Source organism: Eumetopias jubatus, unplaced genomic scaffold (genome assembly GCF_037043125.1).
Source record: "Eumetopias jubatus isolate StellerSeaLion01/CBP00866 unplaced genomic scaffold, mEumJub1_p1.0 scaffold_16, whole genome shotgun sequence".
In the NCBI taxonomy this organism is placed as follows: domain Eukaryota; kingdom Metazoa; phylum Chordata; class Mammalia; order Carnivora; family Otariidae; genus Eumetopias; species Eumetopias jubatus.
The window spans coordinates 57,114,418-57,139,004 of NW_028274822.1; the positions used below are offsets into that span (position 1 = coordinate 57,114,418).

The following is a 24,587-nucleotide window of genomic DNA, read 5'->3' on the forward strand; positions in this document are numbered from 1 at the left end:
ATTTGGTGGGGGGCGGGGGGGGTGCAGAAAGTAACAAACCCATTCTAAAATTTATAAGGAGACAAAATGAATCTAGAATAGCCAGAGATATTGAAGAAGAACTCATTTGGACTATTTTAGTACCTGACTTCAAGACTTAAGTCTAAAAAACCACAGCAATTGGGAAAGTTTGTTATTGGCATAAAGACAAATGGTGCCAGAACAGTTGCATGCGTATACAGGGAAACAAAGAGCCTTGACCTCTACTTCACACCAAACACAAAAATTAATTTGAAAGACAATAGATGTAAAAGCTAAAACTATAAAGCTACTAGACAGAAGCATAGGATAACATCTTTGCAAACCTGGAATTTAAAAAGTAGTTTTCAGAAAGGCACAGAAAGCTTTAAGTATTAAAGAGAAAATAATACATTGGACTTCATTAAAATTAAAACCTCTCAAATGTCATGGGAAAGTGAATAAGCAAGCTCCAGGCAGAGAAGATATTTGCAATGTGGATATCTGACAAAGGACTTGTACACAAAATATGTAAGTCTTTTATAGCTCTGTAATAAGGAGACAAAATGACCCAAATGAAAAATGGACAAAAATATTCGATCAGATACCAATAAGCACCTGCTCACATGTGTCATCAGGGAAATGCAAATTAACATCATAAGGAGCTGTCACCATATGCACATCAGAATGGCTGATGTGAAAATGGGTTGACAACACAAATCTGTGACGGTGTGTCATACAATAGCACTCTCACATGTTGCTGGTCTGCAAAATGGTACAACTTTCCATAAGGCTTCACAAATTCTTAAATATTAAACACACAGTTACCCCATAACTCAGTAATTCCACTCCTAGTTTATCCAAGGGATTTGAAAATATTTGTCCACACAAGCCTTGTACATTTACTATACACTTAAAATCTGTACATCTTCTTAACTATAAATTACAACTCAAACTTTAAAATTTCCTTTTAAGTGAAAAAACAACAGCTTACTTGCTGAAGATCAGATGTGGAGTCAGACCAGAGTGTGAAGAGCAATACCACAACATTCACTACAGAATGACATTATGGGATGGGGGGAGAGGGCCCAAGGACACGATGTCAGAACCATCCCCTAGTTTAGAAAGGTGGCACATTAAACAAAGCATATGTAATGATCTTCAATGAAATAAGAAAAAAAAGGCCAACCTGGCAGGACAAAGCCAATCAAAAAGAAAAGTCTATTTTCCTTAAACAAAATAAACTTTTCACAATGGGGGAGCTCTGCCATAGACTTACTCGTCTTGTAACAATAGGATCAAGGTCTTTAGGGTCACGGTGGCTGAGGGTCATGAGATCGGCGTTGAGGGTTCTAATGCGCTGTAAGCGAAGGCGAATGTATCGTGCGGAAGTAAACTCCAACAACTTGGGTGAAAGATCGTCAGCGCTTGGTCTGCCATTGATTAGTGATGTATGAATCTAAAGATAAAGACATCAAAACGAACAAATGTCAATTTTAAGCATGCAAAAATATAGCCCTGATTGTTTAACTTCAGGACATAATCTTTTACTGATACTATCTAAAATCAAACCAAACAACTACCCAACATTTGTTAATTACTACTTGTGAACACCATGATCCCAAAGTATCTTCAATGAATTTAAAGTTATGCATTCTGGCATCTCAGAGATTGCTGGAAAACTTAATGGGACCACTTCTCCCAGTGTTAAGGGTATTTTAACATGCATCATTAGGCTATGACTCTGCTGAAACAAATTCTTAATGTCCAGAACAGGGGAGAGTGAGAGAAGGTGCCAGAAAGTTTTGTATACCCACTCTCTTAGTCTCTGCTCTTGAAACAATGCAGGCTTGCTGCAGAATTCCTGCTGTGAAGAGTCGTCAAGAGAGGTTTTGCAGTTTTATCTCATCAAGCCAGGCGCTACTAAAGAATGGCTTGTTCTTTGGCGGCGCCTGGGTAGCTCAGTTAGTTAAGTGTTTGACTCTTGATTTTGGTTCAAATCATGATCTCAGGATTGTGAGATCGAGCCCCTCACCGGGCTCTGCACTGGTGTGGAGCCTACTTAAGATTCTCTCTCTCCCTCTGCCCTTCCCCGCACCCCCCTACCCTGCTTCCTCTATAAAGAAAAGAAGAAGAAGAAGAAAATGAAAAAGAAAGAAAAAAAAAAGAATGGCTTGTTTTTGATCATACTCTGACTTTAATGAAGTGTGTATGCCCCTCTGGGCATGGTGAGCACTGAGCTGGAATACTTCACAAGCTATCTCCAAACCTCAACATCTCCAAAGAGGAGAACTTCACAGAGAAAACTAGAAACTACTTCTTTTAGAGGCATTTTAGCGCTCCCTCTAATATTTCAACAAATGTTCTTGCCCTGGTGTCATGGGAAAGAATGCTTTAAGAGGATCTGATAGAGTTACTGAGTCACGGGAGACAGAAGACTGAAGGCTCTTCTTGAAAGGAAGAAATCAGTAAGGTGAAATGTATGGGTTATGACATCAATCATCAGGAGACTCCCGTCAATATCTTGAACACAGCTAGATAGTTAGATTAAAGATCTCTGTAATCTGTACTAAGATTGACTTGGAGTGTTCAATGTTGGCTCTTACAATGGCTATCTTTACATCTGGAGAAAAAACAGACATCATGGCGGTGGGCACAGTACCTCTCCATGCTCAAGCGGCACCAGTCTAGAATAGTAGGAGGTGCAGATCACTTCGTCATCCGCCCTGTAGGTGGGAGGCCCCCGTCTTGGAGTGATATTGTAACGCGTCAAACACTCTGTGTCACTAACTGCATAATACTGCCAGGGGCTGAACGTGGTGCCGTCCAGAGAACGCTCCAAAATCCAGTTTCCAGGTCGAGGGGCGTTAGCAGCTTTGATGATGACGTAGGCAACTTGAAAGACCTGAAACAAAGACACTGAGAAATCTCAATCAAGAAGCAGTAGCCACTGCTCAAAAATAAAGTGCCTCTTGAGAGAAGGATTGTCTGATAACCACCAATGCCTCCTCATGCTTTTGAGTGTAATTCCATATAAATGTTGATCAGAAATAGGTCTTGTGAATGTTCTCCTGGTGGCATTGCTTTTCAAAATAAACTCAAATAAGTACTCACAAATAAATGTGTATTATTACAATCATCATTAATAATTTGGATATTAACATAAGTGCTTGTTCTCTTATTTCCAGTGTCTTTCCCTCTGGATCCTGAATGATCATAGTGATATTACATTACACCAGTGGTAGCTTAAGTGTATTTCTTATAATAATTTGGAAATAACTCATCTGAATATGAGGGAAAAAAGTCAGTCCACTTCGTGTGTGCCTGTTTGAATGATGTAAATCCAAAGCATGAACAATACGGAAAGCTGACAAGGATGTGGAAAAACAGGAACTCCAGTGAATTGCTGATAGGAAGGCAAAATGGTAAAGCCACTTTAGAATACAGTTTGTCAGTTTCTTTAAAAGCCAACCCTATTCTTAACCATACAACCCAGCAGCTGCACTCCTTGGTATTTACCTAAATGAATGGAAAATGTCCAAAGGCAAATGGATGAACAAAGTGGGATACATCTGTACACTAAAATGTTATTCAGTGATAAAAAGAAATAAGCTCTCACACTACAAAAAGATACAGAGGAATCTTAGATGCATGTTGCTAAGTGAAAGAGCCAATCTGAAAAGGCTACATACTATATAATTTCACAAATATGGCATTCTGGATAAGGCAAAAATATAGAGACAGTAAAAAGATCAGTAGTCGCCAAATGTGGGGGGAAGGAGAGTGGACTAAGGGACCACAGAGGATTCTTAGGGCAGTGAAGCTATTCTGTAGGATATGTAATTGCAGACACCTGTCATTATACATTTGTTAAAACCCATAGAATGTGCAACACAAAGAGTGAAACAATGTAAATGAGAGACTAAATTAGTAACAATATATCCACATCAGCTCATCCGTTGAAACAAATGTTTTACACTAATGCAAGTTGTGAGTAAGAAGGGGAATGGATGCAGAAGAGCAAGGGGGATATGGGACTCTGTATTTTACACTTGTTTTTCTGTAAGCATTAAAAACTGTTCTGAAAGATTAAAAACTATTGATTTAGAAAGAAATAAAAAGAAAGTGTAGAGCTGGCATACAGGGGAAAATGGGATGTAGATGACCACTAACGGTATGAGGAGACCAGCCAGGTAAATCTTGGATTTGGAAGGGACTCTTGTCGCTATGCAGCCCCAAATTCAGCACTAAGAAGGAATCATCTGTCCACCAGCCAGCCCCTCTTGGAACACTCCAGTGACAGGAAATTCGTTTGCTCCTAAGATAGTTCTTTTGTTTTATGGAAATTTCCTCCGTTAGGGGATCTTTCCCTGAATTGATTCTCAAGGTGCCTCATAAATTTCATTCTCTGGAGCTGCAGAAAAGATGCTGATTCCATTTCATTTAACTCTCCTGCAAACATTTAAATACAACAATCATATATCATCTCCAGAACCCAAAGTTCTCAGCTTCAACTTTCTGTTTACCTGAAAATATTTATCATTTCACAAGACCTCATTGCCTTGGGTGCTTGGGTGGCTCAGTTGGTTAAGCAACGGCCTTCGGCTCAGGTCATGATCCTGGAGTCCTGGGATTGAGTTCCGCATCGGGCTCCCTGCTCAGCAAGGAGTCTCCTTCTCCCTCTGACCCTACCTCCTCTTGGCCTCTCTCTCTCAAATAAGTAAATAAAATCTTAAAAAAAAAAAAGAGAGAGAGAGAGAGAGAGACCTCATTGCCTTGTCATGATGCTCTGGACACAACCTAACTTTAAAATGAGCTGAATATAAAACTCCAAATGTTTTTCTGAATTGGGAAAAACATACTAAAAATATTATGTCCTCTGTTTCAGTAATTCAGCCTTAGCAAGCATTCACTTTTCTGTTAGTAAACCTAGATTAGGGTTAGGGTTGCAAGCAACAATAATACAAAAAAATGTCTTTTTCCATGTGAACTGCTATTTACTCCAGATTTCCCATAACCCAAATTAATAGAAGTGATTCTTTTAAACCAAAGTCAAATATTTTTTTTTTATTTTTAAAATACATATGTAGTATATGTATATAAGTGGGTACATACACATGTGTTTAGTGTATGTATGTGTGTGTCTGTATACATATATATGTGTATATGTTGGGATGGAAGTTATTATTCACTTATTCTGAGTCTTATTGCTTCTGGGTTTTTTGTTTTTGTAGTCTTTGTTGTTAGGTTCTTCCATCTTAGTCCTCTCCAATTCCAGGAACACAAGAGTACCTTAATGTTAACCCACCATAAGCCAAATAATTTTATATTCACCTACTGAATTGTTCTCTGGGGGAGACAATTATTTTCATTATTGTAACTCTATTCACCTACAAGAAACAGCCTCCAACCAAACTTAGTCTGCAAGCGATAGAAGTGTGTCTGATATTTTGACGACCCACATTCGTGTGCTATTTTCCTTTAAAATGCAACCACTGTTTCTAAAGCACATTAGAAGTAAAACAATGTTCTCAGGTTTCAATATGAGGAAAACGAGCAACTGCATATCTGCTAAAGTAGAACTGAATAGGGCCATGTTTAAAAATCTAGAACCATTTTTATCAATTAAGACCACCTTTAAAAATTAAAATAATGTAGGGCGCCTGGGTGGCTCAGCTGGGTAAGTGTCTGCCTTTGGCTCAGGTCATGATCCCGGGGTCCTGGGATCAAGTCTGAGTCCCCCACATCAGGCTCCTTGCTCAGCAGGGAGCCTGCTTCTCCCTCTGCCTGCTGCTCCCCCTGCTTGTGCTGGTTCTCTGTTAGATAAATAAATAAAATCTTTAAAAAAAACCCAAAATAATAAAAAGACTATTTTGTCCTGGCATAAACATCTCCAGAAAATTCTCCCATGAACACAATTACATGAGTTTTATTTTTGAGTGTTTATTTTAAAGAGCCTTGTCCCCCAATTTTATAATTCATATATTTCATAATTTATATGTTTCCCTGATTTACTAAATTTTGATGTTACTGAAGTACTGAAAACTTCTGAGAAGTACTTGGCAATTAATCTTACTGTCTCCACTAGAACCAGTCCCAAAGTATATCCAGAGTTTGTTATACAGCTTGGTGCGACACTTCCACCTTCACAGAGATCTTGTGCTGTCCTGAAGCATGCTGACAGACTCCCTCCTTCATAGTTTTCCACTGGTTTTCACAGCGAAGAGAGAACATCTCATCTTTACTCATTGCTCGTCCAAATGCTTTACAAATATTTTCATCAGAGAAGTAGAACTCCATGATCATGGAACCTTGATCATTCATCATTGATGGAAGATGTTAAACTTGACTCTAAAAAATGAAGGTGCCCAGGGGTGCCTGGGTGGCTCAGTCGGTTATGCATCTGAGTCTTGATTTCAGCTCTGGTCATGATCTTAGGGTCACGGGATTGAGCCCCATGTGGGTCTCTCCAAGCTCAGCAGGGAGTTTGCTTGAGAGTCTCTCCTTCTACCCCTCCCCCACTTGTGCTCTGTCTCTCAAATAAATAAATAAATCTTTAAAAAAAAAAGGGAGGTGCCCAGTGAGACCACGCGAGGGGGCAGCCAATTAGAGAGGGATAGAAGGAAAGGAAATTCACAAAGACAGCTGAAATGAACTGTATTTACCTTCTGTTTTCCAGTTTCACATTTAAAATGGAAAGAACTAATAGGATGACTTCATGCATGTTAAGAACTTTATGTGTATCATCTCATTTAATCCCAAACAACTCCTTGAGTTCCAATGATTGTTGTGCCCATTTTACACATTTGGAAACTGATGTATAGAGATATTAAGAGAAAAGCTACTGAGTCACAGGTCCCAATAAGAGCACTGGCCCCCAAATGTCCACACACACCTAAGGTTGCTGAACTTCCTTTTTGTGATACCCAAATAAAAGACTCCTATGTTCACTTGAACACTGGGCTCGTATCTAAAGAAATGCAGTGACAGCTAACTCTGGAGTTTCTATTGCGAGAGCCTGGGATGAGCCGGGGGGGTGCGGATGGGACGGTGTGTAAGAAACAAGGATGAATGACAGCTAATGCTTATGGAATACTTACTGTGGCCAGGGACAATGCCAAGTGCTTCATTAGAATTATTAATGCTTCATTAGAATTATTGGCTTTTCTAATTCTACCACTAAATTATTCTTATGAAGTACATTATTGTTATTTCTGCCACTTTACAGATGAGAAAACCGAGGCGTGGAAAGGTTATGTAATCCCAGGATCTCACAGGTACTAAAATGTATACCACAGGGATGCCAGGATGGCTCAGTCGGTTAAGTGTCTGCCTTCAGCTCAGGTCATGATCCCAGAGTCCTGGGATGGAGCTCCACATTGGGCTCCCTGCTCTACGGGGAGCCTGCTTCTCCCTTTCCCTCTGCCTGCTGCTCCCCCTGCTTGGGCGCACACACGCGCCCTCTCTCTCTCTGTCAAATAAACAAATAAAATCTTTTTTAAAAAATAGTATACTATAGGGCTTTGAGCCCAGCAGTCTGTACTCAAATCACTATACCATGCTGGTACAGATGGCAAGGAAAAGGAAGGGCTAAGTTCCAGGCTGGGGCAACTGGTGGGTACTAACCCAGTTTTTCCATTATTGCAATACCATGTTCTTGTATTTTCCTCAAACTCTTGTCAGCTTTCATACTGAAAGCTTAGCCATCTACAAGAAAATAACACCAAATGGAAGAACAGGGAGAAACTTCAGGACAGTCCCTCAAGGAAGGAAATGTTTAACTCTTATCTTGATCAAGGCCTTGGGCTGTGAAGCTGGGCATTGTTCTCACAATCTCTCAATAGTCCTCAAGGTCCCCAAATTGGAGACCAAAACACAAACCAAGAAAGGGACTGTGGGCTGTAAATCTATGAAAGAGGAAGAGGAATGTATGAAGCATCTAAACACAGTTTGTCCTCACTGAAGCCATGTTATTGACCAAATTGTGTCTCCCCAAAATTCATATGCTGAAGTCCTAACCCCTACTACCTCAGAATGTGACTCTATCTGCAGACAGTGTCAAGAGGTAATTCAAGTTAAATGAGGCAATGCAGGTGAGCCCCAATCTAGTATGACCGAGAACTTCAGAAGAAGATTAGGACACAGATGCACACAGACTTAAGGGTGACCATGGGGACACAGTGAGACGCCATCTGCAAGCCAACAAGATAAGTTCCAGAAGAAATCAACCCTGCCGACATGTTGACCTTGGACTTCTAGCCTCCAGAACTCCAAGCATATAAATTTCTCTTGTGTAAGCCACCCAGTCTTCGGTATTTGCTATGGCAGGCCTAGCAAATTAATACAAGCTCTGCTTCACCAAGTGTGCATTCATAGGCAGGCATTAGCACATAACACAGAAAAAGTGAGAGATTCTATGTTAGTATATAGACTCTTAAACGTTTGCCCAAATGAAATCCATATTTCTGTTGCTTTGTTTTTTTTGTACATAGCTGACTAAACTGCCTTTTCTCTTCATGTAAGGTTGGCTGAACACAAGCTGATGATGCAGAGTTTTCACTAGACTCAGAGTCACTGTGGTCTTGCCAAAACTGCAGCTGATACAGCCATTTCAAAATCCACCTTCATCACGGTTTTCCACCAAGTGGCCTTTGTTAATGATCACTGGAATGCACATAAAGAGTGTCACATAAAGTAGACGTACATCAAACACCACTTTCTACAGAGGAATCCAGACAGGAATTTCCATGTGGGCTGCTGTCTTAACTTAAATATATTAAATCCACCTCAGGCACAGGCATCTGAAAAATACAGATAGTCTAACTCTCCAACAGTGGAGGTTAATTTCCAACATACGTGGAGAAGTCAAGTCTCTCCTCTCCACAGAAAGCTTGGTTCCTCTCTGCTGGACCTCGGCGCATAATCTGCAGGGGACCCAGATACCACACAGGACCCTCCCCTCCGGCCCCCGGAAATTCTCCATACAAGCACTTACTGCCTCTGTGGCCATCACTAAACAGTGACCAGAGGAATGTTTTCTCTCTTACGTGACGGAAAATGTCGTTTCTACCATATTTTAATTGGCTCTTTTACTGTTCTCTCCTCATTTTAGGACCAGGATACAATATTAACAGACAGAAGGAAACAGCTTTGTGAATGAGAGAACTTTGGAATAAAACTAGATTTGTTTTTCTTTAAATTCGGTGCTGTCATTAGAAGTGCAAAATAAACATGTCAAAATCCAATCTTCCCCACCCCCCTTTCTTTTCTTTTTAACTTTTTATTGGAGAGAGGAAAAACTGGCCACCAATAGTGACAAATTTAGATCAAGTCAGTTTCTTTCCTTAATTTTTTTGAGATTTGCATCTCAGAAAATCAGGAATGGCCACTTTGGAAGCAAGCTCAGATACTTCAAGTAGACATTGAGGAAAAGCAAAAGTACTAAAGATGATCACTGACAAATGGAGCCACACAAGCCTGTCCAAACAGTAAATGGTCACCAAGAACCAGCAATCTGAAGATGGGAAAGGGATATTCAAAACATCTGTCAGAAGCAGTTCTGTTTTTCGTCAACTAGAAAAGCTATTTTCAAAAGGACCCACTCGTAAGCTGTCCCATGGGCCACATGTCCCAGTTTCCATTTAAGGATGACTAGCAGTATTTCAAAGGAAAAGTGTGGAACCACTTTACGAGGTCAGAACTGAAATGGAAGGGGTTGGTTTTCATTCCCTGTCTCCATGTATGTCTTCACATAATTGTTCCCAGGGCTCAATTTCCCTGAGTGCTCTGGAATGATTTGGCTAAGTTTTGTGGAAGATTAATTGGAACCACCTCAAAAGCACAGCAGGCATGTCACCGAATGCCCTTTGTGGGGATCTTCACCTTTTTTTTCCCCATCATGTGTCACGTGACAGCGCAGCACCCCTAGAATGAGATAAACCCGCTTGTAAAATGTATTTAAGGTCATTCTCGGATCTGAGAAATACAAAAGGCACCTTTCCTATCCCCTGATGCTGCAACCTCTACCAGTTTTTCACTTATGAATATCTTAGCCTTTGAAATTACATTAGACTTCTTCCCAAAATGCAGTCTCCCCTTTGTCAGCTTGGAGCAGAGGTGACAATAAATAGTTTTCCTTTCTTCTCCTACTGATTGTGGAGGTAGGCTCAGAAATCTGTCATGGAGATTGAAGAAAGAAGTTAACAATATTCCAGAGAAAAGGAAAAATGGAGATCGTGGCTTCAGTGAGTGGTCTGCCTGACATACTGCCTCTGTGTGCACACCTGTGCACACCTGCTCAGTGACCTTGGCCTGTGGGTCAGGGACCTGTGTCCTGAGACTAATCTGCTCAGTAAAAGAAGAACAGAGATGGGACCTCAGGGAGCTCAGCGGGGTCAGCTCTTTAGCCAGCTAGAAAAATGACTGCTCCTCTCCTGGGGTGCAGGAGGGATGGGCAGAGAAGCAGAGATGTTATTCTCAGTGATGCACCCCATAAAGACACATGAGGACGGGAGCAAGGAATGTTCCCTAACCATTTTCCACTTAAGGTTCATTCATTCAATAAACATTGATTGAGCATCTGCTTTGTAACAGGGACTGTGGCAGGTGCAACCAATACAGCAGCGAAGTGGAGAGAAGGGACAGAGGGACGGGTAGTGAAGACCCCGCAGGGCCAGAGCACAGAGCAGTACAGAAATGGCAGGAAGCCAGGCTCGCTTGAGTGTAGATAGCAAGAGGGAGACTGGGCAGGGCGTGGGTCCTTGCACCATGTTCAAACTTTTAGACCATTAGAGGACCTTAAACCAGGAAGCTGCAGGGTCAGCAGGGATGAAAAGATCATGCAATTGGATGCGGGTGCCGGGCAATCAGGAAAGACGGTGATGCTGACGCACTGAAGACCAAGACCTAAGCAGAGAGAAGGTCAAGTGGGTCTTCAAGAGTTTTCTAAAAGGTCGTATGTGAGTGAGAAAGAAAACACAAAGAGGCGAAGCAGAGCTCTCAATTTCTCAGCTTCTCAACTCAACTTCTTTTTATTTCATCTGTTAGAACTGCTGTTGGCCCATGATACCCCAGTCGCTCTCGCGATAGTCAGGTGCCTATAGCTTCATATCCCTTCTCCTTCTCCCTTATCTCACTCTATGAAAGTCAAAGGGGCCCCTAATCATTAAGCCTCACAAATCCAACTGGCGATATCATCCAGAAAAGCTGTGCGAACCTGTACTTGACTAATTCCATTAAACATTAGCCTATTCGTTATACATTTACAACTCCTAGAAACAATAATTATGTGTTTCTTTCCTTTGGTCACGAAATCTAGCCAAATCATTTATAGTTTTAGCACTGGAGAGATTAGAGCACATTTTTTGTTTTTGCAAGACTTTGTTCTTTATGTAGAAAGTTGGTCTATGTCCTATTTAAAGATTCTCATTTTTCTTTAGATACATCTAACTTCCTTGAGCATCTATCACTTGTCAGGCATTGAAGTGATGGTTATCACATTTAAGTCATCTCATTTAAAGCTTTTTTTAAAAAAAGAGTATCTAAATAAGTGTCTTATGTAGGAAGGCTTTTGTTTACTTAAAAAGATGTGGTGGAAATGTAAAATCGTGCAGCCATTATGGAAAACAGTATGGTGGATCCACAAAAAACTAATTATAGAATTCCTTTTTGAGCCAGCAATTCCACTTCTGAGTATATGCCCACAAAAACTGAAAGCAGGTTGGGACGCCTGGGTGGCTCAGTCAGTTAAGCATCTGCCTTTGGCTCAGGTCATGATCCCAGGGTCCTGGGATGGAGCCCCAGGTCGGGCTCCCTGCTGGGCGGGAAGCCTGCTTCTCCCTCTTCCACTCCCCCTGCTTTTGCTCTCTCTCTCTCTGTCTAATAAATAAATAAAATCTTAAAAAAAAAACCTGAAAGCAGGGACTCAAACAGATACTAGTACACCAATGTTTACAGGGGCACTATTCACAATACCCAAGAGATGGAAATAACCCAAATATCCATCAGTGGATAAATGGGTAAACAAACTTTGGCTATCCCTATAATGGAATATTATTCAGCCTTAAAAAGGAATGAAATTCTAATACATTCTACAACATGGATGAACCTTCCAGACACGATGCTAAGTGAAATAAGCCAGACACAAAGGACAAATAACTGTATGTTTCCACCCACATGGGTTACCTAAAGTTGTCAAGTTCATAGAGACTGAAATTAGAGGTATGGTTAATTGGGGCTGGGGAGGGGCAGGAGGAATAGGGAGTTAGTGTACAAAGTTTCATTTTGGGATGATGAGAAACTTCTAGAGATGAACAGTGGTGAAGGTTGTACAACAATATGAGGGTATTGAATGCCACTGAACTGTACCCTTAAAAAATGGTTAAAATGGCAACTGTATGGATATTTTCCTCAAGAAATAAAAAGATGTGAAAATAGGGAGAGAAAAGTAAAGGGCATGAAGATTCAACTTTTCATGGAAGATGGAGATTTCTTAATAGAATGTGAGTGGGAGCACTGTATTTCCAGTCAGGGAACTCTGGAGAAACCAAAGAAGCCGTGTGGAGGTCAAGCAAACAGCACAGAGGGCATGTCTGGACTCTTACCTTCCCCACGACCCTATTTCTGTCCTGTTCTCACGGAGCTCCAGTAAGGCATGATGGTATTTCACCAAATACAAAACCCGAGCCCCAAACTGTTAGGGTTTGAAAAGGAGAAGGCCCTTGTCTGGAGATTCATAGTTCAGACGGAATGCTTTCCTCCTTGGGGCTACTTCCTAAACCACGAGCTGACGCCTGGGCAGCCGCTTCCTGCTGGCCCTGGGTCATTCTGGTGTAAAGCAAGAAATAACCCTCAATGGTGGCCATCATAATGGAGGCCTTCCACATGGTCATCTCTCTAGCTTTCTTGTGCTTCTATCCTACGAAGAACAAAGGGAAATGCACTCTGATAACATGCCATAAGATATTAGAGAAAATGTTAATTTTTAAGTCTGACAATTCTCAGTCACCTTCCAAATCTGAGAGGGAAAGTTCTCAGGAACGATTAAATCTGCACTAGACCAGTCATTTGATGATTTACTTTAAAAAAAAATATGACGAATGCCCACATTTGATCAAAAGCTATTCTAGAGGGGGTGTATGGGAACTCTGGTACTTCCCACTCAATTTTTCTGTAAATCTTAAACTTCTCAACAAAATAAAGTCGATTAGGTTTTTCAGCAATGAACAAAGCTATTTACACATTATTATCGCAGTTATCAGTTACTCAAAGAAAGCTTACACCACCCCCGTTAGCTAATGAGTGGTTTTAAGACTTCACCAAACTTCTCAGGATGTCTTGGTTTGGACAGCTGTGACTCCCCGGCTAATAATCTGCAGGTTTTAATTTGATCTCACAGCTTTCCCAGACTTCATTTCCGTAACTTATGGCACATAAAGGGCAAGCCAGAGCGGGTCAGTGCCCTCCGAGTCTCTGCGAAAATATTTCAAAGGGCTCCCAGGTCTGAGGAAATGTACAGGCAGAGGGACTGTCGTCCCGGTCACTAGAGAGTTTCCACCTTTATCACTGTGGCAGCTTTGTCATCTCACCGAAACTAATATTTATCGAGTAAGACTTCCAGAATCACTCCACCCAGTTAACAAACTTTTAATTTCTTACCATCTAGAGAATTATAAACTAAATTTGATGTTTTCCCCAATTCGGGCTTAAAATGACAAATCCAGAGAATGTTTTCTCTACATTCCACTGCATTACTCACAATGAATAATGTGAATCTGAATCGATATGTTCTTCACTTAACTTGCATTATAAGTCTAGTGTGAAATAATATTTGGGGGAGAACACTTTATAAAATGCTCAGTTTTATAAACTGATGTAAGGTACCAGTATCAGATTTTTAGTGATTTTCCTCAAGTGCTGTAATTATTCTTGGCACCTCTCAAAACAATGATATTTAGGGTTAATTCATTTTTTTCTCTTTTGTTACAATATAAAAATTCTATCCTGCCTCTTGCATTGATATGCAAATATCTAAAAATGTCACCACCATGTTACAAGCAATTTGATCATTCCCGTAGAGATTAATAATCATGACATAATTTATCCATGTGAAGATAATAGACAAGAACAAATAAATATTGTTTAAGCATCTGAATTCAACCCAGCACTCCCAAATATATGTCCAATACAGTGACATAAGTCAATAAATATATGTTACATCTGAATAAGTGCATGAACAAATGAATAAATAAATAATAATAGATGCTCTGCTATTCAATTAGCAGGGAACAAAAACTGAAAGGAAATGTTAATCTCTGTGTTCCTGAGGGGTTTGAGACACACACTTTCATTCACTGTCAGTGAGTCTACAAAGGGAACAATATTTTGGAAAAAATAAGGCAGTACAGGTCACGTTGGAAAGATGTTTAAGCTCTTTGACCCAATAATCCCATTTCTTGGAATTTACACGAAAATACAAACAGCACTGCAGTCACGAAAATATTTAAATATTTGTTGCAGCCTGATTTTATAAAATTGGAAACACCTTACATGTCCAACAATGGGAACAGGATGAATAAATTATCATGTACCCAGATGGTGACCTATTATTCTGCCATTAAAAACTGTTACAGGAACGTAGATGCTGGCATGAAGAAGAAATTGGTACTGCCTGGTCCTCCTGGAGTAAACAACTAGAAAACTGGATGAAGATATAAAAGAGGGCTTCTAAAATATTGGACAGCAGGCGGCACAGGACGGTGATTCCGGGGAGAAAAGCTTTTCGCCTAGAGACACTTTCTGGACAGTGGTTCGTCAGTGTCTGGTAAAGTTATATATTGACATACCCTTTGGCTATGCAATTCCAACCCTAGAGAAATAAAAACATATGTCCAAAAGAAGATTTTCATAAGAATGTTCATGGCAGCTTTATTTACAACAGTCAAAAATGATAGCAACTAGTAGATAAATAAGTTCTTGGATCTAATGCATAACACAGTGATTATAGTCCACAATAGTGTATAGTAAACTTCAAAGTTGCTAAGAGACTAGATCTTAATTGTTCTCAACATAATTACAGGACATGATAGAAATGTTAGCTAATGCCACTATAGTAATCATATTGCAATACATAAATGTCTCAAACCAACAAGTTGTGCATCTCAAACTTACACAATGTTCTCTCTCATTACATCTCAATAAATTAAATAAAATAGGCATTGAGAAAAAGAACTGGAATAACCCAAACAACATAACGAGAGGATGGATAAATAAATGTTGGTACATTTGTGAAATAAAATACCCAGAAATCAAAGACCAAACCACTAATACGAGCAGCAGGGGCTGAATGGCACAGCGGCAAGGCTAAAAGAAGCCAGACACAAAAGGACACACCGTTTACTCCATTTATATATTATGTAACAGGCCGAGCTAATCTCAAGTGAGAAACATTCAGGACAGTGGTTCCTCTGGCGGCAGGCGGTGGGGGAGCTGGGGGAGCACTGACTGGGAAAGGCACAGGGGAGGTTCTGGAACTGGTCTGTATCTCGGTAAGGCTGTGGCTTACCCATGTGTCTATATTTGTCAAAACCCATCCAACTATACCCTTATGATGGGTGCATTTCATGGTGTGTAAACTGTATCTCAATCAACAGGAAAAAGGAAAGAAGACATTTATTATAGGACTGGATGTACTATTTTAGCTCCATAAACACGCCTTCCCTTAGCTGTTCTGCTATGTACCTTTCCTCATCACCTGCTCCCTTCCTTCACTCCCTTCCTTTTGGGTTGTCTCCCTGATTTCCCTAAGCTGCATTTCCTATGTGTTCACCAACATCCTTATCCCCTGCACAACCTACACCACTGGACCAAAGAGGTCTGCTTACTTGCCTATTTCCCCCACTAGACCTGAAGGCTGGACGGCCAGGCTCAGCTTTCCGTAACAATTGAAGTGGCGGTGATAATAACCAACATATATAAGGAAGCTACTGTTTGATGTACACTTTTCTGGGTACGAGCTTTCCCCAGATGTCATCATTGTCTTGTTCATCAAGGAATCCTGAGACCCTGGTGCCCAATAAGCAGAGATATGAATTATTAAACATATACAGTGTTCTCAGATATGATGGAATAGGTCAAAAGGTAATTCCTGGTAATTAGAATCACAAATGTTTTTTTTAAAAACTTTTTTCTCTTATGGGGCGCCTGGGTGCCTCAGTTAGTTGAGTGTCCGACTCTTGATCTCAGCTCAGGTCTTATCTTGGGGCTGTGATTTCAAGCCTCACATTGGGCTCCACGCTGGATGTGGGAGTCTACTTAAAAAAAAAATTTTTTTTAAATAAAAACTTTTTTCTTGTTTTTCCTGTATTTAAAAAATCTCTGCTTCTATATCAAAATAAAGGACACTTCTGCCTAGAGAAAAGGCCAAGTGAAGACCTTAAAAACACAAGAGCTATTTTGAGGTATAGCTAAGGTATTCATGAGCTACTTTGCTTTTTTGTTACAACTTTTAGAGATAAAGATGTTGCAATTTGAGCAGAATGCTAAGCAAAAAGCAAATGTTACAATGGATTCCAACTGCACTGTATTTTTCAAAGAAATATTTCTTCAGGAATTAAAACTGATCTCTTTTTAGCTTCAATATAACAAAGAAATAATGATTTCAGAACAGACTCTCCTTTCTTTCCATACATATACAAGACAACTTTATTTTGAAGACAAAACAGTTGGGGACAAGAAAAGTATATTTTGACAAGGTCTTGAGACTATCTTCGCTGATTTCCCAGAATCCTTCCCAAGGCCCAGTCTAAAGGGCCCTGTTTAGTGAGAAGTACAGTGTCATCGTAAGGCCAGTACTCTGCCATTCAAAACAGAAAAAGGGGGAGAGGGATGGAACACAAAACTGTGCTAACTGGAAAAATGTTCATGCTTGACTATTTGGCAAACTACTGATAGTAAGCTTTATCACTTAAAGCTTAAAAGTAAATCTTGCCAAGAAACAAAACTCCACATAGTTCCTAAAGCCTGGCCTCAGTTATTTGAATTTATTCAGCTCACCAGTCACGAACATCGGACAATTTAAGGTACAATATTTGTATCCCCATTTGATCCTCTAGCTCTTTAGGATTCCTAAAGATAAAGGTGCGGCACCTAAGGCTAAGCTGTGGGATGCTGGCAGGAGAAGCCCCTCAGAGAGCCGTTTTCAGAAGGATGAGGCAGTGGTGGTTTTACAACAGGTGTCCAATTGTTTACCCCTCCCCTCCTGACAGGCCGCAGTTGCTTCCCGTTTCCTCTACTTGAATCACTGCTGACCTCAGTGACTCAGTGACCCATAGAGCACAGGGAAGTGATGCTGTATGACTCGGAGGTCAGGTCTACATGGGGACATAACTTCTGCCACTTCCTCTGGAACACCTGTGCTGGAGCTTTGAACTGCCATATAGGCACTCTGCCTTAAGGCTGCCATGCTATGAGGAAGCCCACACCAGCCCACGTGGAGAGACCATCCAGAGAAGTCTTGAGGCCACATGACATGACCAGCCCCTGGCTGCCTCAGTACCCCCTCCCCAGCTGCCCAGACCCCCCCTACCCAACTGCCCAGCACCCTCCTTAGCTGCCCAGACTTCCTTCCCCAGCTACCCAGCACCCTCCCTAGCTACTTGGGCTTCCTTCCCCGGCTGCCCCACCTCCACCCCCCATGGACTGCAACCTCAGGCATACACTCACTCAATCAAACCCCTCCTGAAATTTTGACCCATCGAAACCGGGACAGATATAAAATGAATGCTGTTGTTTTAAGTCATAGAGGTTTGCTGTGCTTTCTTACATAATAGATATGCAAGAGATAACTGGAGAAGTTGTGTATGAAACAATAGAATGAGATAAAAGTGTGAAAACAAAAGAAAGACATATCTATGAGAATAGCAGCTTTGCAGAGAATAGGACGAAACGGGTAAAAACGTCTGAAGGACAAGAATTTAGCGTGGCTTACTTCCAAATCACAATGAACAGCTTAAGATTTCTTCCAATCTATTCTTTTCGCCAAACATATTCAAGAAAAACTTAATATCTGAAATTGGTTGAGACCAGTATAAAGTGACAGAAAACTGAAACAGAATGAATCACTTTGAATACATACAAGGAAACGGTAACAGTAATTCCTACCAGTGTCCAAGAAGGGTCTCTGCCTGACCTCTTTTAATGAACAGCCAAGACTCACTTATAATGAGAAGCTCCAATTTACATGCAATTCTTGTTCTAAAAATCTTTCAAGATTTTCTGTCTTAAGACTGTGAAATCTGCCTGTTCTTTTCTTACTTACCCCGTCAGTGTGCTTAGCAAACACTTTCTATTTGGATGACACAATAATAAATCTCAATCTTGTTCTGGTCCACTTTTCAGAAATTTTAGGGAAAAAAACAGCAGATATCCAAATTAATGAGGTTTTAGAAAACCCAGCAAACAAGCAGCTATTGTCTCAAGTTTTGTATAAAACAAAGGCCCTTCTGTGATTATGTTCCCACAACAAAGTGCTACTTCCTAATTAAACCTACACAGAAAATAAAGCACTGCTTCAAAAGGCAGCTTTATTTTCAGTGCCATAAGAAACACTTCCTTTTTTACAAAACATATTTTATCTTCTAAAGGAACATTACCAATTTTTACTCACAAATCTGACCACCCCCAGAGAAACTGTTTGCCCAGGTTTCAACATTTTCAAAGGAGAATACAAAACATGGATTCATTTTCCTGCTTCTTGGCCAAAAAGCACATGGCAGATAGCACCCAAATCTACCAGTCACCCCAGGGAAAGGGCCCGCCTAGCAGCAACGTGAGCAAAGAGAACAGGGGGAGGGATTAGGAAGAACGTGAACTATCCCAAATCAGGAGGAAATTGTAAGAGATCCGGCCAGTCTCCCCATAATGCAGAGGACAACAGCAATAGAGACCAAGAACAAGAGAGGTGAAGACTGTGTAGCACAGTGTGGAAGGAACCAGAAGTCCTGGTTTCCAATCCCAGCTTCAGCACCTAGAGCCACATGAACCCTGGGCAAGCCACTCAACCACCCTGTGCCGCAATGTGCTTACCTCTGAAGAGGAGAACATCTGTATTCCAGGACTGCTGGGGAGAGCAGATAAAATCATATGGATGAGGAAAAACTGCTGTGTAGACTACAGCCTATACTTATGTACTGGTGTATATATGTGTATATATAGAGAGATTCCTATATGTGTTCATTGTATATGAATATACAATATGTAGATTGTATATTCACATACATAGATTCAATATGCTATATATAGAGTCTATGCCTACTATATATAATGCTACAACACTATCTTACTAAATTCTATATTCAATTCTTTTTTTTTTTTAAGATTTTATTTATTTGGCAGAGAGACACAGCGAGAGAGGGAACACAAGCAGGGGGAGTGGGAGAGGGAGAAGCAGGCTTCCTGCCGAGCAGGGAGCCCGATGTGGGGCTCGATCCCAGGACCCCGGGATCATGATCTAAGCCGAAGGCAGACGCTTAACGACTGAGCCACCCAGGTGCCTCTCTATATTCAATTCTATATATTACATGCATACATTATATATACATTATATATAATATATACATTATATATGTATACTGTATATAATCTATATACTACATACAGTTGACCCTCAAATAACATGGGTTTGACTTGCATGGGTCCACTTATACACAGATTTTTTTGCAATACAGTACAGTATTGTAAATGTATTTTCTCTTCCTTATGATTTTCTTTTTGTTTTTTAAAAAGATTGTATTTATTTATTTGACAGAGAGAGAGAGCACAAGCAGGGGGAGTGGTGGGCAGAGGCAGAGGGAGAAGCAGGCTCCTGGCTTAACAGAGAGCCTGACGTGGGGCTCGATCCCAGGACCCTGGATCATGACCTGAGCTGAAGGCAGACACTTAACTGACAGAGCCACCCAGGTGCTCCTTCCTTTTGATTTTCTTAATAATATTTTCTTTTTCTCTAGCTTATTTGATTGTAAGAATACAGTATATAATACATATAACATAAAAAAATATGTGCTAATTGACTATAAGGCTTCCAGTAAACAGCACGTTGGCAGTTGAGTTTTGGGGGGTCAAAAATTATACACAAATTTTCAGCTGCATAGGTGATAAGTACCCCTAAGTCCCATGTTGTCCAAAGGTCAACTATATAAGTCCTATACATACACATTATATATACATATTCGTATATGAAGTATATGTATAGATTCCTGTATATATTCAGGGGATAAATGTTCCTTTTTAATGGGAAAATCAAAATAAAACTAAACACAAACTTTCAGTATGAACCTTGAAACTGATAACGCATTCACTGCATTACTTCATTGGCATACATATGAGATCAATCCCTTTTTACTGAAAGCTCAAGTTATTACCCATAACAGAAAACAACTAAGGTGTCAGGCATGGAAATTCTATGCAAGTGATGGGTAGGCTGTGTAGAAGAATATTACTGCAACTTTAAAAATTATATAATAGTGAGTTTTAGTCACGTTTGGAAATACTCATGCTACAAAGTTAAATAAAATATCAGGACACTACCATATACATCAAAAATCTCAGCTGAAGGGATGGGATTGCCCAGTGATGCAGACAGAGCCCAGGCTCTTGAACCTCAGGGAGTCCTACCCTTGAGCGAGTTACCTGACTTCCCTGAGTCTTGGTTTTGTCATTTGTCAAAAGGAGATAATAATAGGACCAAACTCATAGCGTATGAGGATTTGATGATGTAACACCCATAATAAATATGTAATACATGATAGCATTATTGCAGCATTATTAAATACACAGAAATGCATACAAAAGTCTAAAAGCAATATGCTCATAATTTCATGGTTGCTTCGGAGTGAAGTGATTGTAAGTTTTGCCACCTCTTTACATTTATCTGATCCTTCTAATTTTTCTACCATGAGCCCATATTACTTTCCTAGCCAGAAAAAAAAAATAGAATTGTTGACTTGTGAATTTATTTTTCAACATCTACTTAATTGCATCTCTTAACCTAATCTTACTAGCTAACTCCAATTAGATTATATCAAGGTCTTGGTTAAAGTTTCCCTCGGTGCTATCTAAAGATCTTTGGGACTTCAAAGTCATTTGTGGATATATGACATAAATATGACAGAAGGATAGGGAGTTCACATTTATTTAGTGTGTGGAATTTGTCAGGGGCTTGACTAGGAACATCCTTCATTCTTTTTGTTTTATTTAAAGATTTTTATTTATTGAGAGAGAGAATGGTAGAGAGAGAGCATGAGAAGAAGGAAGGTCAGAGGGAGAAGCAGACTCCCTGCTGAGCAGGGAGCCCGATGTGGGACTCGATCCCGGGACTCCAGGATCATGACCTGAGCCGAAGGCAGTCGCTTAACCAACTGAGCCACCCAGGCACCCACATCCTTCATTCTTAATGCTATGGCCTTCTACTTTATAGATTATGAATTCATATCACCCAACTACACTTTATATATCTCCACCACGCCACACAATCAAAAAGTAACAATAAATACATACATAAATAAACAGAACTGCCTCCCCCTTTCCTCCACCACTGTACTTCTTAAAGTCACAGCACCAAGGTGTCACCCTAGATGGTCTCTCGGCCGAGATCTACGGACACACCTAGTCTGTCGATGTTATCAGAAGGCAGTCCATGGTTTCAACTCGAAAATTCTAAATTTTGCATCTTCATTCCAAAGTTGATCTAAAAGCTTACTATAAGCATATTCAGGATCTGGCCAACCACGGTATAAGACAATTCTGTTCCAGGATTTCAAGGGCACGTCTCTGTGTTTACATGGTCACACTGACAAAGGGATCACCTACTGAGAAGACAGAGTTTGTGCTTGTTGAGGAGCAACTGCAAACCCACCTTTCTATACTCTGCTTTGTGGGGCTTTGAGCAGGAGGCTGGAAGGCTGGAGGAGGGAGGCAGGGAGATGAGGCAGCCTCCTCCACACCTCCGGGTGCAAAAAACCCAGTATGTCCCGAGGTTCCCTGTCAGCTGTCAGCATCCCTGAGTTCTCTTTTTCTTAAAGGATTTTTTTTTTTTTTTTTTTTTGTCAGAGAGAGAGAGAGTGAGAGAGCACAAGCAGGGGGAGCAGCAGAGGGAGAGGGAGAAGCAGGCTCCCTGCTGAGCAAGGGTCCCGATGCTTGACTCCATCCCAGGACCCTGGGATCATGCCCTGAGCCAAAAGCAGATGCTTAACCGACTGAGCCACCCAGGTGCCCCACCTGAGTTCTCTTGGTACTCCCTTCCCCTGTTCTCCACCACCATTTAACCTGTTCCTCGTGCTGGATCCATCCCTCTAAATAATTGGTGTGGCTTCTGTTTTCCTGAGTGGATGAATCTGGGCTGATATAAAACAGCATGTATGTCACAGTAGCCAACTTTTAAAAATTGTGGTAAAATTACATAAACATAAAAAATAACCATTTTCGCCATTCTAAGTGCGCAGTTCAGTGGCATTAAGTCCATTCACACTGTTGTGCAAGCATCACCACCATCCGCCTCAAGAACTTTTTCATCTTCCCAAACTGAAGTTCTGCCCCCACTAAGCACGAACTCCTCGTTCCCTCCTCCCCTCAGCCCCGGCAACCAGCATTCTACTTTCTGTCTCTTTAGACAGGACTATTCTAGGTACTTCATGTAAGTGGAATCATGCAGTATTTGTCCTTCTGTGTTTGGTTTATTTCAAGTAGCATGTTTTCAAGGTTCGTCCGTGTTGTTGCAGGTGTCAGAATTTGCTTTCTTTTGAAGGCAGGATTATCTTCCATTCTATTTATGTACCTATCCTTCATTTATCCATTCACTATTTTTTTTAAAGATTTTATTTATTTGACGGATAGAATGAGAGAGAGAGCATGAGAGGGGGGAGGGTCAGAGGGAGAAGCAGACTCCCTGCTGAGCAGGGAGCCCCAGGCAGGCATCGATCTGGGACTCCAGGATCATGACCTGAGCTGGAGACAGTCGCTTAACCAACTGAGCCACAGAGGCACCCTATCCATTCACTATTAGCAGACATGGGTTGCTTCCATCTTTTGGCTCCCGTGAATAATGCTGCTCTGAACATGGGTATGCAGAGATCTCCTTGAATTCCTGCTTTTGGTTCCTTTGGGGATATACAGCTAGAAGTGGCATCGTTGGATCATGTGGAAACTCTCGGTTTAACTTCTTGAGGAACCACCATACTGCTTTCCACAGGACTGTACCATTTTACGTTCCCACCCGCGAGGCACAATGATTTCAATTTCTCCATACCCTTACCAACCTTGTTATTTGCCATTTTTTTGTTTTTGTTTTTGTTTTTGTTTTAGTAATAGCCATGTTAATGGGTGTGAAGTGGTACCGCCCTATGGTTTTGATTTTCAAATTTCCCTAATGATTAAAGATTCTGCCTGGTGTCTTAAATTTGAAAGTCCTCTGCCTCAAACTGGAAACCCGTAGGTTCTTCTATTGAGAACCTCTATCATAAGGAGTACATTTTCATATAATTAGCAGGGACTAAAAGAATGGTGACAATCGGGCGCCTGAGTGGCTCAGTTGGTTAAGCAACTGCCTTCGGCTCAGGTCATGATCCTGGAGTCCCGGGATCGAGTCCCACATCGGGCTCCCTGCTCAGCAGGGAGTCTGCTTCTCCCTCTGACCCTCTTCCCTCTCGTGCTCTCTATCTCTCATTCTCTCTCTCTCTCAAAAAAATAAATAAAAAATCTTTAAAAAACAAAAGAATGGTGACAATCACTAAAGTCAAGATCCATCAAAAGTGCATGCTATCCCTCACACAGAATGATTTCTTCAAAATTTTAAGTTGTCACGAAAGATCCCTGGCTCACTTCCGGGGTGTAGTGCTGCAGAGCAAGCTCCTAACTCACTTGACAGTGAGCAGCAGTTTGTTATGTAGACTACCCATATAATGTGTTAGCGTTACATGTGTTAGGATGACTCTTAAGTCTTATTTTTCTTAAAACAAAAATACCACCTCATTTAATTCCCACACAATGTTTTTTAAAGTAAGATATTGCTAAATATCTAACAGTATAAATTCAAAAATTTTGTGAATCAATGCCAGAATGAATAGCAGGCATTATTTTAAAGAAGTAAAAAATGAATCTAATCGTCCCCCTGGTAATGTGTTACTAAAGCAAACACTGTGCTGCTAAAACCTTCTGCAAACTAGACAACGTTTGTGGACTTTCTGCTAACACCACTTTTTCTCATTTCTTTAATTTATCTTTCATGTAAAACCAAACACGAAACACGGAGGCTACAAATGGCAAAATTTCAGCAGGGTCATCAACTAGAGAATCAAGAGAGGGATCGAAGTCTTTAGCTTTTGCCAACACAGAATGAAACTGGTCATTTGGTCGTAAAACCTTGGGGGTGCTGACATATTTATTAAGTTACATGAACACACTTACAATATGACGTGGTTATGACTCCTGATGATACTAAGGTCTGTCTACAATTATACTTAAAAATCCATACTATAGGGGCGCCTGGGTGGCTCAGTCGTTAAGCGTCTGCCTTTGGCTCAGGTCATGATCCCGGGGTC

At 40.7% G+C, this 24,587-nt stretch overlaps 1 protein-coding gene across 1 annotated transcript in view; it reads right to left on the bottom strand.

The window, feature by feature from the left end:
• The window catches only part of LAMA1 (laminin subunit alpha 1), a 145,090-nt gene that overhangs the window by 97,148 nt on the left and 23,355 nt on the right, over positions 1-24,587 (bottom strand). Inside the window, exons 5-6 of the mRNA XM_088019397.1 lie at positions 2,660-2,902; positions 1,277-1,456 (exon numbers count right to left, since the gene is read on the bottom strand). Coding sequence (XP_087875523.1) covers positions 1,277-1,456; positions 2,660-2,902 — 423 coding nt within the window. The remainder of the gene's footprint in view (positions 1-1,276; positions 1,457-2,659; positions 2,903-24,587) is intronic.